The sequence below is a fragment of the Odontesthes bonariensis genome, chromosome 14, assembly GCF_027942865.1.
Source record: "Odontesthes bonariensis isolate fOdoBon6 chromosome 14, fOdoBon6.hap1, whole genome shotgun sequence".
Lineage (NCBI taxonomy): Eukaryota > Metazoa > Chordata > Actinopteri > Atheriniformes > Atherinopsidae > Odontesthes > Odontesthes bonariensis.
The window spans coordinates 11,817,429-11,836,299 of record NC_134519.1 but is presented as its reverse complement, the minus strand read 5'-3'; the positions used below and the strand labels follow the sequence as shown (position 1 = coordinate 11,836,299).

The following is an 18,871-nucleotide window of genomic DNA, read 5'->3' as shown; positions in this document are numbered from 1 at the left end:
GTCTGCCTGGCAGACATGAATGAGGGTTTATGTAAGGAGCTTCCCAGGACTTTGACACCCTGTCCGCTTTGCGCATGCGTAGTCCAAAAAAACCCCAAACGAAACTGCACAGAAACGAAACTGTTCCTCTGAAAACTACCTCATGAAGTGGTGAAGGAGCAGGTGAAGACACGCGCATTTCTCACGTTATTTAAGCATCTCTCAGGTACTCGCTAACAGTGACCGGAAGAAAGCGCTTCTTGCTCATGAATTAACTTTTCGAGTTGGAGAAAAACACGGTTAGCTTCCAGCTAGCCTGGCTAACACCAGCTCGTTGTCAGCCTGAGTGTTGGGGAGCCACCTGACAACAACTCACATGATTTCAATTACTGCTGCCAAGACCGCAGACAACAGGAAGTTGGCTTTTTTTTTTTTTTTTTTTTTAATATTGTGTTTTTGTTTATAGGCTTAGCTTTGATCAGCGGAGTGTCTCGGAAACCATAACCAGCATGTTTGGTAAAAAGAAGAGGGCACCGATGCCCAAAGGACAGGGCGCCGCTGCAGCCAAGCAGGTAACAACAACTCTGAGGACAAACTTATGTTGGGTCACGTCTGCTTTTCTGCCACAGCTGCTATCAGGTTAATTTAAACATCGAATATGTGCTTTTAGATGGGTCTGTTTGTAGACCTGAGCCCTGAGGAGATGATGATGGGAATGGAGGAGAATCTGGACGACCCGGACCTGGAGGAGGAACTTGCTGCTATCACTGGAAATAAAGCTGCTGGAGGGAGAGCCAAGCAGAAGGGGAAGAGTGAGTGTAAAGCTTAGGATTTTTTGTAGTTGTGTTAACACTGACATAACATCATGAAACACTGGACAGAGATCAATTAGGGGCCCCACTAAAAGCTCCAACGTCTGAAAAAGACGCAAAACTACAATTGTCGTTTCTCAGGTGCCATTTACACCAATTATTACTCTGTAAATGTTTAATTTTATGCTTCCTGACTTCCAATCCATGGGTTTTTGCATTTGTAATGTGCTCGTGCTTTTATCACAGCTCTGTCACCGTCGCTCTGTACATTTCTTTTATTTTTTATCTTAGACTAATCTAACTGCAATGTTTGACAACCTTTAAACAGGTGTTTGTCCAACACTCCAATCAGCCACATCCTTAAAACCACCTGCCTTTTATTGCTCAGACCGCCTTTGTGTGGCTTAAACAGCATGGTCTGCTTCTGGATGATGTGTTGAGGGAACATCTGCAGGAAAGCCTGGAAAACTGCATCTCAACAAGGTGCTAAATATTAATTTCACCTGTAAGTGGGTTTAGTTTGCGGCTGCACACTGCATACCTGACTGAGATCACAACATTGCTGTTCATTGCATTTGTTTTTCATCTTTTTTTTTAATCTGTTCACGTGTCTCTTTGTTTAGTTTAGTTAATTTAACAGGGGCCATGTACAGAACAAGTTCTATACCAGAGGTAGCAATACAGCTAATTTGCATCTGTAGGAAATGACATTTCTTTCGGCCACAATTTTCACTTCCGCGTCTTTGTACTTGAGTGATTTGATTTAAATAAACCCTACGACAGTCCCTATTAGGTGCTCTGTCCATAAGTGTAAAAATGAGCCGTATTTATGATCGTGTACCATGTTTGCTTGAGTTTTAAACGTTCCTCAAGCTGGCCCGACGTACTCTGCCTCTACCAATTTATAACCTTTCAGGTGAACCCAAAATCGATACTGACGTGTTTGAGGGCTGGAAACATTAACGTTTGGTCATCACTGCGATTGGGTGCAAGAAATTAAGCAGAAAAGTGGATTTAAACCGTGTAAAAACATGTTTCCCGTCTCCCAGATGAGCAGCGTTGTTCACAGCAGCTCTCTTTAAAGCATCCTCATTATTAATTCATAAGAAAATGGCATGTTCTCAGATCACTGCGCCTCCTTTCAGAGATCTGATCTTCAGTCATTTAAAGGATGTTTGGTTGTTCCTCACTCAGTTTAGTTGCTGAACATCCTCAGCGACATGTTTCTGCACCGTTGGGTTCATTTTTTTTTCACCCAGGCCCAAACGCAGCAGGGTTGACATCGTCGTTACTGCGTCATGTGACTCTTGTTGTCAATCACGTGACCACATGAGATCGTGTTTGTGTTTTGTAGGCCCACTGCCGATGGAGGACATCGCAAGAATGGCTGATGAGTGCATGAAAGACGTGGATGAGGATGACGAGGATGACAACAACATTGAAGATGATGAAGATCTGCTGGTAGGTGCTTTGGTTTGTAATTCTGTGTCTCAGAATTAAGTTTTATTGGTGGACTTTTAGACTCTCGGTCTTTCTGCTTCACTGTCAGTCTGCAGAGGGAGGTTTTACCTTATCGGCAAATAATCAGTTCTATAATTTACTTAAAATGACTGAATCACCTATTTTGTAAATAGATTAGGACATTTGAGAAGCAGCAGAGACAAAAGAAGAAAATTAGTGGAAAGATAAAAGTTTACAGAATTTCTTTAAGGATGTTTTACTCCTAATTACAATAATTCCCAAAGCAGTTTCCCTGTATTTATAACACTTAAGGTTGAATTTAATCAAAGATAATGAATGGATGGATGTGTGTGAAGCAGGATTATTAAAATTATAAAGCAGCACAAGGTATGACTCAATATTACGAATATTGTTAGCACTGATTTTTAATAAACGGTAGGACGGAAAAACAAAACACGAACATTTTAAAGCACCGGTTTGAGACTCGACCTGAAGTCTTATTCAGACATGAAGTGTATAACCACTGAACTCTGCTTCTTCATCAGAAATAATCCAGGAGGCCTAATGTGTCGTAATATATCAACACCTGATAAACTCATAGTTATACTAAACAGTTCAGTGACTTCCTAACAGTAATGTTTTTAAAGAAGGGTCCACGGCACACAACGAGTAAATGAACTTACGTGGTGTCATTTGATATCTTTCTTGATCAGGACTCCGGCCGGTGAAATCACTGTAGTCGAGCTCTCTTATTATAAAACTGAGTTCTCCTGAGACAGGTTTGTTAAAGAAACAGAGAGATACAAAGAAAATAGCCAAATAGATATAAATTTAGGCACCAAATGATGTTGTTGTCATTCTGCATCAGGAAAAAAAAGGAAGTTAAAACTAATAAATCAGCATTAAAAGCTCCTTGTAGCCAAGATGTTTCGATGTGTGTAGCTAAATGTGCGACTGGAACTGTTAGGAACCGTTAGATTTTTATTTGTAGACAAAAAGCCAAAACTTTTCCTCAAAAAATGTGGCGAGTCCAGTACAAGCGAAGCAGAACTGCTCAGCAGGGCAGGTGTAAATGTAACACTAACCATCCTCATGACTGATAGTTTAACTAGTCTCGTTCTCATCTCCCCATTTTGTTTTGTTTTGCAGCATCAACACGAGTGAGTCGAACAGAATTCGACACGTACGAATGGAAAACTCGTCTCTCTCTGAGCGCTTTCTGTAGCCGAGCAATCAAAGCTGGCTGTTTGATCAGCTAATGCGCTCTTCTTTTTTTTTTCCATCAGGCAGAGCTGCAGGAAGTGGTGGGTGAGGAGGAAGCTGAGGATGTGGTGACTGTTTCCTCCGTGTCTAATGCCACTGCTGAATCTTCTCCAGCTGAAACACCAGAGGTACAATACAAGCTGCTCGATGCCGGCCTCCAAACCGACCCCGCCAGCATGCGTGTCAGATGGCAGAAATCTTTGTCTATTCCTGGTAACAGGAGCTAACAGGAAGGGAAAGGCGTCTTTGTCCTCCTACGCTGCCACAATATTAGCCACCTGAGGTTATTATTAATATTCAAACGTTAGATGTTAGCTTGACTAGATGAGGTCAATTATTCCCATTCTTTCTAGAACATCTAATTCCATTCCTGCTAATGCACTTCCTGAAAGTTTGACGTGGATTTTGTGAGGTTTTTTTTGTAAACAAGTTGTTTACGGTGAATATTCACCTTGGCTGTGTTTCGTGTTTTTTTTTTTGTTTTTTTTTCTGTACGTGAAGCAACGGGAAGTAAAGGTCTCATCGGCGGCGCCCGGCAGCCTCCAGTATACCGTGGAGGAGCGAGTAGACATGTACAAGACAGCCCTGCAGAACGCCAAGACTGCAGGGGAGACGTCCAAAGCCAGGAGATATGATCGCGGCCTGAAGGTTGGTGGAACTACAGCGTGATGAGGACGTACCTACATGTGGACGAAACCTAACGTGGCTCTTAGTGATCATGATGGGATTTACAGATGTTACGCAGAGTTTTACATGTCACAATCATTTTTTATCAAATGATCCAACCTTGTATATGTGTTGAGGCATTTAAAAAATACCAATTCAGTCATCGTTTATCAATTGTTAAGAGTAACTGTTGAATTGCCAGGCTTTTGATTATCTTTTATTCAAAGCTTTTATTATTAGCGGTGCAGGATAAGCACTAAAGTCTAAGACTGAGTCCAAGCAGGACCAACACATGCTGATGGGCTTCTGTGTTTCAGCTTATGGATCAAAACCTGTTAATAGGTCATTAATGAAGACTTGTAGTTACTAAACAAATCTCTAATTAGTGTTAAAGGTTGTTAATAGATTAAACTCTCCGATCTGAGCTGAAAATATACATTTTGAGGAACAGATTTCTCAAAAGACGAGAAACAAACCGTCTCTTCCTTCTCATGGGCGTGATCGTGCTCGCTGGGTTTCTGTTGCTGGTTTTGATTTTCATTTAGAGGATGTGAATGAGGAAATTGAAAACGACTTCCTCTAATGAGTCACTTAAGAGTTGATTTGGGGTGAATGGGAATCACTCTGTCAACTGCGTTTGACCACACTGAGATAACGCAACTCACCAGATGTTTCCGGACAAACAGTAAACTCGCATAACTGAACAGAATCTTCCCAGATAGGAGACGATATTCCAGATATTCATAGAGATTTAAGTCATTCCTGAAGAAGAGCTCTCTACATTTTTTTGTTTCTTGTAAGGAAAACTACTTCTTCTGCTGAATTATAGCCACTTACAATGTCGCCTAAACTACCTTCTGGCAACACGAATCCCCGTAGTTTGTTTGTTTCAACTCAGTCAAACGTCTGATTCACATTTGTTCTGTTCAAATGACTGATGCAGACTTGCTTATTTAGAGAATTTAAGCTACTTGAAGGAAGAAATCCTTGTGTTTACCATCTTTCAAAAGAGTTATTTAAGACCACATTTAGATTTTGATGTACGCACGCTGTTGTTTCGCAGCTCTTCGTTTCAGAAATCTCATACAAATCTTAACCTAACTGCCTGTTGCTGTCGCTCTTTATAGACACTCGAGTCGATGTTGGCTGCTGTGAAGAAAGGGAGGCCTGTAAATGAGGCAGAGATCCCCCCACCTGTCGCCACCGGAGCCCCGAGTGCTGCCCCTCGGCCCGCTGTCCCGGCCAGACCTGCTCCCCCCGTACCCTCGCCTCCTGAACCCACTCAGCCTGAGGTCACGACACCGCCGCCTGCTGTGCCCGAGATCATCACACCCTGCAGGGAAGAGGAGCGAGCTGAGGAGCGAGCTGAGGAGCGGGAAGAGGAGCGAGCTGAGGAGCGAGCTGAGGAGCGAGCTGAGCGGGCTGCCGACCTCTCGCAGAACAGTCAAACGGGTACGTTTCCCATGATTTTATGTGTTGCCTCCTCCTCTCAGCTCACATCTGAGCAAAAACTCACACTTATTAACCACGACCCAGCTAATTTCAAGTTGATTTATTACTCATTAATGCAGCTATTGTGTCTGTTTTGATGCGTGTCGTCTCCACGTTTTTTTGTAGAGATTCAGAGAAATTCAGGGATACTTGACGTTCGTTCTCTACAGTTTTCCAAAAAATGTGGTTTAAATTTGAATCATTCGCTTTTATATCACACCGAAGAAAAAGAAAAAAAACAGAGACAAAAACCTGCGTTTTGGAATTTCCGTTGAGGAAAACTAGCTGACGAACAAAATCAAAAGCACAATCACCCACACGCCGATGCGTTTACATACGTTTGCATACGTTTACATACTGTCTGGAAACTCCAGCTCGCTCACAGCGTGCACCTTTATATTACAGCCTGCAGCCAATTCCAAAAGAAGGAAACAGAGATTTTCACACAAATGAGAAATGTCAGATACAGAACCCCCTGGTTTTGTCCAAAGATGGTATGCTCCTATTATTTCAGGGGTACCATTGCTTCCTCCAGGTTTTATTATTGGGATGAGGAACCTTTTCCGCATCAGTCGAGTACCACAGAAACTACGTTGCTTTTGTAGCGGCTGACTGATCGGGAAACTATGAGCTGGTTATTAACATCCAAAGTTAAAACATGTGGTTGTCGTCCAGAAGCCATCCAACTTGTTTGTTTTAGACATTGTTTGTCTATACTGTGAATTTGTAATTTTCTTTACTTTATTTAACCAGGAAATAGAAACTCTTAAGATTTCAAATCTTCCTTTGTTCAGCTGATTTAATGATACAGTTGATGATGATTTGATATTTAATGTCTTTAAGGATTGATATAAGGAGCTTTTTTTTTTTTTTTTAATCATGGAGGATAAGTTTGGCATCAGAGAACCAGATCTGAGCGACCACACTCGTATGGTGTGATGTAAAAGCTGTACGGGAGCATATTTTTAATCTTTTCTCCTGCACACCGACAGAAATCCGAGCTACAGATTCAACACTGGAAAGGTGTGTTGGTTACAGACACATCTTTCTTACAGAAGGAGCAGGGCATGATTAGCATGAATTAAAAACTGCTCTGTTTCTGGACCTCGATGCTGTTGAGCCGTGTGTACTTGCCTGATTATTTTGGCCACCAGAGAGCAGGGATTCGTATTTTTCGTATCGATCTAATAGTCCCAATTCTTGAGCCTAGACGTTTGTATCAGAATTATTTTATGTCTTATCTAAAATAACCAGCACATTAAAACCTAAACTATCAAAAATTGAATTCAGTGTTAGTTAATGATCTGTTATGGTACGAAAACAAAGTAATTAAATCTCAAACCTCTTCTATTCGATTTTCCACTAAACTATCTATAATTGACCACGTACTTCTCTGAGTTTATTCTAATCAGCCTATTGGTTTTTGGTTGGCAGAAGACTCATTTTAACGGCTGAGGCGAAAGTGGGTGTCTTCTAGCTTCTGAATACGTGATGAATGAGTCCTTTCACTGTGATGATTGTTGCTTGTTTTGTCTGGGAAATCCACAGCGCACGAGGCGACCAAGACGATGCTTTTGGAGAGGCAGAAAGAATACCGGGTGGCCGCTCTGACAGCGAAGAAGCAGGGCGAAATGGAGCAAGCTAAGCTTTTCTTTAAGACCAGCAAGGTGAGTTACAACTACGTACCGGCGTTTCATTCTCCGAATTGAATGCGTCGGGGAAATATGTTCATCTGTAGGTCAGCAGACTTTAGTTTAACCTAAACTAAAGTCTAAAGTAGGAGCATTAACAACTAAACTACCATATGTATTTAGCATTTTACCAGTCAAATACTCTACTTATCATTACAGAAACTTTATATCAGCTGTGTTACAACTGTAAATGTAATGTTTACCAGAAGCTAAATGCTGAAACTGGAAGCAGGACATGTGATAATGGGCTCATTTCATTAACTGGGACCAACCCAGTTCAGTGTTTTTATGTTTCAGTAAGAAATGAATTGGATATTTAGATTCGAAATGTTGACGTTGCCTTATTTGTTGGCTCTGTTTTGAGCGTGTTGCTGGAGCATTTCTCTCAGGAGAATGTGAAATATGCCAACGATGCAGACGCTGACAAAGAGCATCATTGTGTTGGCTTTTTTTTTGGCTGTATTTTTTATTGTGTGCAGAGGTTCGACGCAGTGATCGAGGCGTTGGAGAAAGGACAATCCGTCGACCTCGGTGGCCTTCCTCCATCTCCGGGACAGGGTCAGTAACGCTGAAATCTGGTTACATATTTTTAAAACAAGACTTAGTTTTCATCTATTTTCTATACCCGACGAGACACGGTACGTCCTGGAGAGGTCGCCAGTCCATCACAGGACCAACGGAGAGACGGACAACTCTCACACTCACTCTGAGGGTTCATTTAGAATCACCAGTTAACCTGAAGGGCATGTTTATGGACTCCACACAGAAAGATTCAAGCCAGGAACTTTGTTGCTGTGAGGCGAAGTTGAACGACCACCAAGCAGCCGACTTAGTTTCCTCTCTGAGAGTTTTCAAACGCTGAATAAATCGTTGTTTAACCTGCTCCATAAAGACGCTCACACAGCACTTCTGAGCGCTCCATCTGCAGTGGACAATGCAGTAGTTCCCCTTTTAAAAAATGTCCAACTCTGCACTACGGTGTGCACATTCAGGGCTTCTTTGGACTGCAGGTTGTCAGATTCGGGACCCTGCATTGACGTGTTGGCCTCACTGTACAGTGAGGTGTCCTATTTGCCTCAGCGAGCTGTTTGTTAAACTCTTTGAATATCTATTTAATTTCCTGTAATTCCATAAAGACTCAACCAGCCATGTTTTTATCCAGTAAAATAAGGGATTACCCCCCCCCCCCAGACTGACTCCTGGCAGATCAGTTTGAAGTAGTTTGATCTCTTCCAGGATGTACAAATACACTTTGCAAAGAGACTTCAATCACCCATCTGTAGCCAACAAACAGTTTGAACTAAAACTTCCTGTATCTGCATCAGTTGATCGCATGTTTTCATGTTGCAGGTGCAGGCGGCAGCGCTGCTGTTGTGAACGAATCCTCCTCGGGGCAAAACACAGAGGTCACCCAACCGGTTGCAGCAGCAGCTCCAGGTAGCGACCAGTTATCAGCCATGTACAGAATATTTCTGAACACCTTCAGGGAAAGGACAAACACACGTGAATAGTTTGGTTATGCACATTTATTGATATAGATTGTTGATATATTGTTTTGTTATTTGCAGCCTAAGCAATGAGGAGATGAGCAAACCTACAGCACATAACTGCCTCCACTGATTCACACTGTTTCTACTGTCTTGTTGTCTGGTAGAATTCGTCCACAGCTTGTTATACTAATGCATTTGAGAGAAAATGTAGGATTTCTGCTCTACTTTGGTGTAATTTTCATCATCTGCAGCACGTCAGGCAGAAGCCGAATAGTTTCTAAACAAAACCTCATTTCTATGATAAGTAAAATGATCTTAAAGGTTTTTTTTGTTTTGTATTTCTTTGGTCCAACATCAGGTCACATTAAGCGTATCTGTGCGTTTAGTTAATGACGAAACATCAACATCATCCACTCAGGATGGTTTACACATCAGGCCTGATGATGATTGTTAGTTACGCACTTCAAACTTTGAACAGCGTTTCAGAAGCTAAGGCTTTTTGAACTCTTTTCAGCCCCGGCTGCTCCATCAGCCCCCAAAGACGTGCTGGAGGCTCTGGAGCAGAGACGAGCGAAGTACCTGGAGGCGTCGGCTCAGGCCAAAGCCAGCGGAGACGACCGCAAGGCCCGAATGCACGACCGTATCGCTAAGGTAAAAGGAGACGCTTCAAACCGGTGTCTGTGACGACGTTTAGGGAAATCTGTTCCGACTCTTTCTGTCTTTGCTGATACGGAGTTTTCACAGGAACCGCTGCTTTTTAGGGCTTTTTATGGAGATTATGGCTGTGTATATGAAGACAGGAAACACACGGTCATTATTTAACTGCTTTAAAAGGCTTAACTTGAGGCGTGTCGCAGCTACACCCGTTTTTTTACTTTTAAGGTCCTTATTGGAGTGTCGGCTGTGCCGTTAACACCGTTTTAACCTCTCTCCTGCAGCAATATCAGAGCGCCATCCGAGCTCACAAAGCAGGAAAAGCTGTGGACTTTGATGAGCTGCCGGTTCCTCCTGGTGAGAATCACATTTGGAATATCACAGGCTTGTGTCCATGTTACATTCAGCTCCATGAAATTGGATTTGGATTACGTGTTCAGCTCTGCAGTTCCAGGCTGGTTCTGTACGCTCTGAATAAGCTGTCAGCCAGAAACCAGAAATCAGCCGACCTCTGACCTCTTTCACACGCGTTCTTCAGGCTTTCCCCCGATCCCCGGTCAGAAGGCGGCAGGAGCGGAGCAGGGATTTATCGCCGCCCTCGAAACAGCCAGCAAGCTCGCTTCCACCGATGTCGCTGAAGTAGGAGATGAAGAAGATGAGGAGAAAGAGGAAGAGGTAGGCTATCAGTACACGTGCCATGTTTTGTGTGTTTTAGGCCGATAAGTAGTTGATACAGCGTGTCTCTTGTAGTCGAAGCGTGCTGTTCCAGAAAAGCCAAAGAAGCCCACGCTCGATGTTCCCACCGCAGGTCCGGGTCGAAAAAGGTCTCCGTCAGTCTCGCCGGACAGAACCGCTCAGAGGGAACAGCTCTCACCGACAGGTCAGCCTCAGTAACTTAACTTTAGTCCATCGGTTGCTGCTTCGTCCAAAACGCCAGAGAAACGAGTCCCAGGAGTTAATTTTCAGTAGGATCTTCTCCTTCATTTGTAATTACTGTTTTACGACACCAACAATGATCATGTTCTATTATTCTGTTTCGAATTCAGGGAATCCTGTGACCTAAAGCTCTGTATTTAGTAGCAGTGTTAAAATACAACCCCATTTAAAAGGTTAAACTGTTGAGGTGCTCGGGACATAATAAAGAAAGTACTTATTTTCTTCTTTACAAAACATTGAAAATAACACATCAATACCGCATGTAGCTGGAGGAATCCACCGTAGCGAATGGAAATGAACGAACAGGTCAGCAGCAAAGACGATGAGGTGGTAACTCTGCTCACTGTCTCACCCGCTAAGTTTCTAGAAAGTTAATTAGAGAGCGAATTGTCCAGCGTTTATTGTCCAGAGCAAATGCCGCAGACGTTTCTGTTCCCACACGCTGGCATTCTTCTGTTTAAAAGAAGAAGGCCGACTTTTCTTTGTCTCCACACACCAGCGCTTCAGCAGCTGGAGCTCCTGGAGGGTCGGAAGAAGCAGTACATGAAGGCGGCTCTGCAGGCGAAGCAGAAGAACGACATGGAGCAGGCCAAGGTTTTCCTCCGCACCGCCAAGGGCCTGGACCCCATGATCGAGGCGGCGCGCGGCGGGAAAACGGTGGACATCAGCACGGTGAGCAGGCGGCTCGTTTCTGATATGTGAAAGGGAGAGAAAATCCCGACAAACACGGTGGTCAAAACTTCGACTTTCTCTGTGCTGTGCCTGAAGATGCCGTCGCCCCCCAGCGACGAAGAGGACGACTTCATCCTGGTTCATCACAGCGACGTGCAGATTTCGGAGAAAGCGGAGCAGGTTTACACACAACTGGCAAAGATCCTGAAAGAGCAGCACGAGGTAAAGCTGCAGAACAAAGAGAGCATTCATGGTCTATCCACTCATAACTCATACAGCTTATTATCAGGATGAATATTAATCCTTTTTTTTTTATATATATATTCCTGAGTAAAAGGAAACAAATAAAACGCAGTAGAACGACATCTGCACTGTTATCAGATCCCACTTTAGATTAGATGGCTTTTAAATAAATGCAGTTTTATGCATTTTAAAGTTATTTTTCCAACATTTTATTGCACAAATGGGAAACTTGCTCCCTGATGAATTCATTCTGATGCCACTAACACTATTATTCTGGATTATACTCCGGCTGTGAAGACAAAGATGTGTAAAGATTTCCTCTAACTTTTCCCTTTAGAAGTGCTCGACTTATTCCAAGCAGTTCACGCACCTGGGGAACGTCGCCGAAACAACAAAGTAAGCGCCCTCGGTCTTCCACCACAAGCTTATTTTTAGTTCCACCTCACTTTAAAGAGGGCTCACACTTTCCATTCAATCGCCGTATTTCTGGGTTTAGAACGACTGAATCAAACTGGTCCTCACACGTTCGTTTCAGGTTTGAGAAAATGGGAGAAAGCTGTAAGAAGAGTGTGGAGGTCCTGAAGCTGGCCCAGTCGAGGGGTCTGCCTCCACCCAAGCATCACTTCGAGGAGAGATCCTTTCGCACTGTAAGGTGGGAGCTTTTTGTTTGTTGGATGTCTGTTACGCTGCATTTAATCCTAAAAAGTCCTTATTCGTTAGTTATAAGCTAAAAAAAATGCCTCTTTCCTTTCAGTTCGGTGATTTATTTTTTATTTTTTTCTAGAATACACTTAATTTAACTGTATAAAGGCTATTTTCATATGTAAAGTTGACATTTTGCTTTTAATACTTGATGTCAGAAAGCAGGAGGGAAAGTGTGGTAATCAGTTAAAACTGTGACCAATAAATAGTTATGTTATTTTTTATTGAAAATGTATTTTTTTAAAGTGCAAATTAAGACTCTTTTAATACATTGAATCTCTTTTATTACATTCACGTGCTTCATTATTATGAAGGTTTAAGCGGTCGCTACATGTGGGATTTATAGCCTGACGTGTGGAGCATTTAATTTCCAAACACATTGCTAAAATTAGTTTTATTTGGCTGTTAATTAGAAAAAAAAAAGTATATATTTATGAAGTGATGAGAATCAGCACTTAAAATCCCATCTTTAAGAACCTTTTGACTTCTGAACTAAACGTTTTCAAACTGGTATCAGGATCGCTGGAATCTGATTAAAGTGAGCACATTTTTGCATGTGTAATCCCTCTTTCTGCATTTAGACTAAAAACTCAACTGAACTTGTTTAAACGTGGCGACCGTACGGCACAGATGCGTTTGAGCTTTGGTGTCACACTTACATCTGAATGAAGGTTGTTGGAGTGCAGCTGGATCGTCTGAGAGCGGATTCCTGAGCGTAGAGGAGCAGCAGTCCTGATCTGAAAGAGACTGATGGCTCATTTTATACAACAGTCTGGATTAAGACTGCCTGGTGTGGACAGATAAGCTGTAGAAGGAGCATAAGCCTAAATGGCTTCTCAGCTATTCGTGCCATGTTTGGTTGACGGTTTCACTGTGGCTGCTTCCTTACTTTGCAGATGAGGTTTTTATGTCATTAAGCTGAATGAGAACTTTGCTGAGAGCTCAGCTTTGGAGAGGCGGTTCTGTGCCGTTTGGTCGATAAATGATCGTCTTGTTTCTTTCCCTGCCTTCCAGAATATTTCCAGAGCTGAGCAGCACCGACATGGTTGTTATCATTGTGAAAGGGATGAACCTTCCTGCTCCAAGTGGTAAAAAGCTCTATTTACACACACCAGAGCTGTGCTACAGCAGCATGCGTGTATATCCTTAGTTTTGAATACTTTGACGAGCTGTTTTAAACCTTAAATCCAGTTTTCAGGCCACGAATCATGAATAAATGTGTAATAAAGTATGTAATTTCATTGTTCTCTGCTTTTTAAGTAGCTTTAAAACTGCTAAACATGCTGTTTTTTATGCTTGGTGATAAACTTCCTCTTCTTCCTTTAAGGAATCCAATCAAACGATCTGGATGCCTACGTCAAGTTTGAATTCCCCTACCCCAGCACGGTAAGAGCCTCAAACTGCAGCTCGTTTAATCTTCACATTATTCAGAGCACTGACAGGTTTGGGGGGGTGTTTTGTTGCCACCAGGAGCAGCCACAACGACACAAAACAGCCGTCATGAAGAACACCAACTCTCCAGGTAAGACCACCTGCGGCCTGTCTGTGCCCGCGTCGTTTCGGATGTTTCTAAAGCTTATTTACAGATGTTTTCTTCCTCCTTTTCTAAATGATTGGCATGAATCTTGTTTGTGGAAACACAAATGAGGTCAAACTTATTAAAAGTTTATTTCATGTTTTGTGGAAGTGTGTTTTTGAAGTCAGAATTTCCTCTAATTTCTCCGTTTGGATTCATGTATTTTCCGACCACGACGCTTGGTTTGCTGAACCAGTTTCAACTCTCTGCTCAACATGTTGTCTTTTGTGTGTGTGGTTTTACCAGAATACAGCCAGAGCTTCACGCTGACGATTAACCGCAACCACCGCGGCTTCAGGAGGGCGGTGGCGTCTAAAGGCCTCAAACTGGAGCTGCTGCACAAAGGGTGGGTGGCACGTTAACTCGAACCAGGATCTGAAAGCGATTGGGAGGTCAGCTCGTTGTGTCACAGTAATAAATGGCCACGGTCCTTAAAGGGACATTTGTCAAATTAGTCCAATAACTTAAAGTCCATCCTGATGGAGTCAGAGCTCAGCCTGTGATGATCGAGGCCAAAGTATCAACAGACTTATACACCAATCCGACCGTTGATGATGTGGCTAAGAGCTTTTTTTAGAAACTGAGGATCAACCGACTCATTTTGACGTTTTTGACCCTTTTGTTGAAATTTATGCAGTCGACCGGTTTCCCTCGTTGTATAATGTACTTATTCTGACAAGCTGTGCCCTCTTGTGCTGGGAGGATCCATACAGGGTCAAATCAAGTCAAAAGGAATTCAATAAAAACGCAGCAGGAAGCATAAGCCGAAAGCTGCGAGGTGCAGCAGAACTCCATAATCTGGCAGCCGGTTGTGCGTGAAACATCTATTAAAATGAAGTTTTTACAGATTAAAGTAAAAGAAAAAGAAAAGAAAAACACCTGTTGTTCAGTGTCAGAGAGAGAGCCAAAGCTTCGTGTCCCCATCTCATTCTCACAGCGGTTTCCTGCGGAGCGACAAGCCAATCGGGACGGCCCTGGTGAAGCTGGACAAGCTGGAGTCGCAGAGCGAAATCAGGGAGATCGTAGAGGTCAGCGTCATTTCGTTTGATAAAGACGAGAGGAAACGTGCCGTAAAGGCAGCAGAGTTGGTAAATCACGGGAAGTATGTGCATGTGACATCCTGGTGTCTCACCTGGCAGGTGATGGACGGCCGTAAACACACAGGAGGTCGCGTCGAGGTGAAGGTGCGCCTGCGGGAGCCTCTGAGCGGTCAGGACGTGCAGACGAGCACCGAGCGCTGGCTGGTGGTCGACTCGTCACAGGTGACCCGAGACGCACAAACTTCGCCAAACAACCATTTTCATAGATGTGCACGCTAACCTGCACGCTGCTGTGAGTCTGATTTTCATTCATCTTTCTCCTCAAGGGTCTTATTTAAGGTGCTTCTGCCAAATTAAAGACGAATCACGAGATAAAGGTAATTTTGTTTTGGTTGATGTTTGTGATATTATTTCCCTTTAAAATGTAACCATGCGCTCGGTGAACCAATAGTTGCTGCGTTGCTTAAAGTTCGAGGACTTTCAGACATGTTTTTATGTCTTTCTCTGGCAGATGAGTCAATCAAAAACACTCAAGAGGAGAGGGAGAAGATTTGGGATCTGTTGAGGACTAAACCGGTCTTTGATTTATTAAAACTTTTGCACATTTGCACGACACGCGAGGCCCTTTTCACGCGGCCGTCCACCAGGAGGAGACATTTCACTTCAGGCCTTCGCCTCAGTCCGGTCTGAGGAGCTCTCTGTGGGATCATCATGATGCATCGGGCCGAAGCCGAAGCTTACCGTTGCATCTGTGGGGCTCCTGGGGGACGATGACGGGCTCAGTGTCGAGCTACCCTGATCCTGCTGCCTGACGTAACTTTAGATAATATAATATAATATAATATAATATATCAAATGTATATATTCCTCCTGTTCTACAGCTCTGGTATCTAGAACTGCACCTATGCACTAATACCAAAGTAATCAAAGTTGCTGTAAAATCCTGCATATCTGAAGTCGCCTTTAGCTGCCAAACCTGTTACAGTGACACGAGAGGTTCGTATTTACGTATATACAGTACATGTGGAATATATGCACCGTGGGCTGCTGGGAGTTTTCACTGTTTCCTCACAGCTGATCTGGATTTCAGTGTGGGAACACGAGGCAGATGCATCAGCGCCTTCACCGATGTTTTACAGGAGTAAGCCTAGAAATAATGATGCTACAGAAGGTACGACTACCTAATCATTTCCCTCTTTTTTTTTTTTTTTTGGCACCTTCCGTTTGGACTTAAGAGTCTGAGTGGGAGCACTAAACTGCAGGCGTTTACACAAAGCTGCAGATTCAGTTCATGCTAATTTTATCTAAAGATGAATAATATATGCAGATAAGCTGGGCATCCTTCACTTAATACAGTTAAAGGGATAGTTCAACGTTTTACGTGTTTGTTTTCTTCAGAAAGGACGACGGCGGTAAACTGTTAGCTTAGCATAAAGATTGGGAAACACGCACCCACAAGCACCCATCGAGCTCACTGACCGACAGCTTCTAACGTAATTTACACCACAAACAGCATGCAGAAACAATTGGCACATAATGTTTACATCTTCTTAATAATCGTCGAGTTTTGGGTTTGTTTGTGTGAAGCAAAGCTCGTCGTTTCTCTCCCGATTACGGACACTCTGCAAAAAATGAAGCTACAGAAACGAGAACTTATCAGTTTCATTTAATTCTCTGCAAGAATGTGTGAAGATATTTGAGACGATGCATCAGTCTTCTCATGGGATGGAGACTGAAGTGTTTTAAAGGGCCAGTTCACTCAAATTAGACAAAGATATTTGGCAGGAATTTGTCACAGGAGAAAACTGAGAAGTTTTAGGCATACAGAGAGACTCGTGCTCTCTGCAGCTCCTCAAACTCAGTTAACAACCTGAACCTGTGAGTGTTTTTGTGGACAAAGTGTGCGTGCACGAGTCTCTTCGGGAGGGGTCAGGGGTCGTGACTTTAAAAACTGGTTAAAGTAACAACTATGTGAAGTGACAGATCTGTTTTACAGCTTTTTGCTGCTCACAAAACAAACAAAATCAACAAGAAAATGTGTTTGAGTGAACTGACCCTTTAAACATACTGAGCCAAGCGTGTGAATCCCACCTTTCACAGGTTTTAGATCCACACTCGTCAGTCTCTGGTCACGACATTTCCGTTGGTTTTCGTTCTCTCTGGGCAGAAAGAAAACTTTAGTTACTCTTCGTTTCATTTTCTAATGTTTGGATCATGTTTACAGAGAATCAATGATGTCATGTTTCTATCCAAAAATAACGTGTAACAGGATCAAAACTTTTAAATGGACTGAATATGCTGATCGTGCTTAAATGTACCAATAAATACCTTGTTTTAATTTCACCGTTTGAAATAAAAAGCTGAAGTCGTCTCAGTTTTCTAGAAGTTTTTATTTTACATATACTACAGTTTTTTTTAGGAATAAAGAACCATTTCATGACATTTGTAGTGTAAAGAAAAACAAAGAGTAGGTTTTCTCAGGGATTTTCAAACAATTTTGAAAAGAAGAAAAAAAAGAAAAGAGAAGCCAGTCAATGACAGATGTGCACGAGCGCGTCGCTGCGCCCGCCTCCGTCTGCATGCAGCCTTTTTAGTTTCAATCGTAACATTTTTACAACCGAATACAAAAGAAATGCTACTTTTTCAGTAAAACAAATATATTTCTGTATTTTGGTTTTCGGATATATTGCACACGTCAGATAATGCCAAAAATAAGAAGAAGCAGAAAACGGGGAGTAAAAATAAATAAACCGGCGCCTGTCTCCTCTTCACGATGCTCCTTTTTTTTTTTTTTTTAAAAGCATGGCTGATGACATCACACATTAGGGACACAGTGATTGGAGCGACACCATCACAGTAATCTGACCTCTGACCTCTCGCTGAGTCTTCACTTTGCTACAGGAGCTCCTTAAACACTCGAAACTGAGACGTAAATGAACAGAGATTTGACTACAGGTCCGATTTCAAGTCGAAGGTCTTCTGCAGATTTTCATGTGATTGTCAGATCCCGACTTTTGACTAAGATTGTTTTTTTTCTCTCTCATGAAACACTTTGACAGAACCTCTCGTGTTCTGAGTACTCGCTTTCCGTTAGAAGATGGAGACGGTTACTGTGCAGAGCGTTCTGACACGGCGGGGCGATTTTTCTTCTCTTAAATGTTCAGAAACAAGAGGAATACATTCGTAGATTTCTTCTCCAGGTCCATTGTTGCAGATTTATTGGCTCTAACAGCTGAGGCCCACACACACACACACACACACACACACACATCTGCAGAGATCTGCAAAGTCTTGGATTCGGGGGCTTTGGAAGGATGCAGAAAATGTGCGGTGAGTTACATTCAGCCCCGGATCTTTACAGACGCTGCACTTCTTTCCATCCTGCTGCTGAAATAACCCTGTAAATGGCTTAGAATCCAGTGCACTGCTTCTGCAATTTAATATATTTATACTGTATATATTTATATATCTTTACATCTTCGTACGATGGAAAAAAACAAGATGAGATGCTGCTGAAGGTTAAAAACTGACTTCCCTTTTCTGCTTTCACAGCTTTATGTACAGATTGTTTTTGAGTTTTATCATAAAGCGTTGGAACCTTTTTTTTTTTTTGTCTGTTTTTTGTTTGTTTTTATATAATCGGGGTTTTGCAGTGTCAGCGTAACGTGTTGTTAAGTCACAGGGCATCAGTCAGAGTCGTTGGTGACGGCCACTTCATTAGTACTGGGATCTCTGAAGGCTACAGACGACACACTTATTGTTCTGCTTATAAAAATATATACAATTGATGCGGTTCGTCCGTGACGTAAAGCATTTGGTGATCGATGAGTAAAGCTTAAGAAGTGAAGCCAAGATTTGATATTTTTTTGTCCCTCCCTTGATGATTCTCTGCTGCAGGCACTGAGCAAACATCTGAATCTCCACACAGAGGCACCTTCATCCTCCTCCGATCGGCCGGAGTTTTTCCCCCCCCCCCTCCTCCAACATATGATCCAAACGTTTGGCGGTGGATCTGCATCTCTCTTGTAACGGCATCCGTGCTACACAGAGGCAAGTTTTACCCAGAGTTCAGTGCTTCGGGGCCTCCAGCTGCCACAGTGATATAAAGAGTGACGTCCAATAAGAAGCTGAGGAGCCCACAGGTCTGTCCAAATACCCACACTTGTTAGTTTTAAGCTCTGAAGTGGAAATGAAT

The 18,871-nt window shown here is 42.7% G+C and overlaps 1 protein-coding gene across 3 annotated transcripts; it reads left to right on the top strand.

Moving 5' to 3' along the window:
• The first annotated feature begins 69 nt into the window (after positions 1-69).
• Positions 70-15,226, top strand: cc2d1b (coiled-coil and C2 domain containing 1B). Of its 3 annotated transcripts, XM_075482877.1 has the most exons (26): positions 79-205; positions 446-551; positions 650-791; positions 2,146-2,252; positions 3,539-3,643; positions 4,017-4,163; positions 5,309-5,633; positions 7,221-7,339; positions 7,843-7,921; positions 8,714-8,800; positions 9,368-9,504; positions 9,792-9,864; positions 10,046-10,182; positions 10,258-10,387; positions 10,943-11,115; positions 11,212-11,337; positions 11,696-11,754; positions 11,894-12,010; positions 13,075-13,148; positions 13,388-13,446; positions 13,531-13,582; positions 13,883-13,982; positions 14,574-14,664; positions 14,776-14,898; positions 15,003-15,053; positions 15,188-15,226. In XM_075482877.1, the coding sequence occupies exons 2-25, from the start codon at positions 489-491 to the stop codon at positions 15,012-15,014; spliced, it is 2,637 nt and encodes an 878-aa protein (XP_075338992.1). In that variant the 5' UTR covers positions 79-205; positions 446-488; the 3' UTR covers positions 15,015-15,053; positions 15,188-15,226. The 3 variants fall into 3 exon arrangements, with proteins under 3 accessions (XP_075338991.1, XP_075338992.1, XP_075338990.1); XM_075482876.1 differs by lacking the exon at positions 15,003-15,053 and having other exon boundaries at positions 70-162; positions 14,776-14,968; positions 15,188-15,223; XM_075482875.1 differs by lacking the exon at positions 15,003-15,053 and having other exon boundaries at positions 14,776-14,968; positions 15,188-15,223.
• Positions 15,227-18,871: the final 3,645 nt, after the last annotated feature.

Excerpts from the sequence above, each read along its gene's own strand:
- cc2d1b (XM_075482876.1), top strand. The coding sequence starts at position 489 with ATGTTTGGTAAAAAGAAGAGGGCACCGATGCCCAAAGGACAGGGCGCC. Across the intron at positions 792-2,145 it reads AGCCAAGCAGAAGGGGAAGA|GCCCACTGCCGATGGAGGAC; the intron begins GTGAGTGTAAAG and ends TGTGTTTTGTAG. Across the intron at positions 12,011-13,074 it reads AGATCCTTTCGCACTGTAAG|AATATTTCCAGAGCTGAGCA; the intron begins GTGGGAGCTTTT and ends CCTGCCTTCCAG.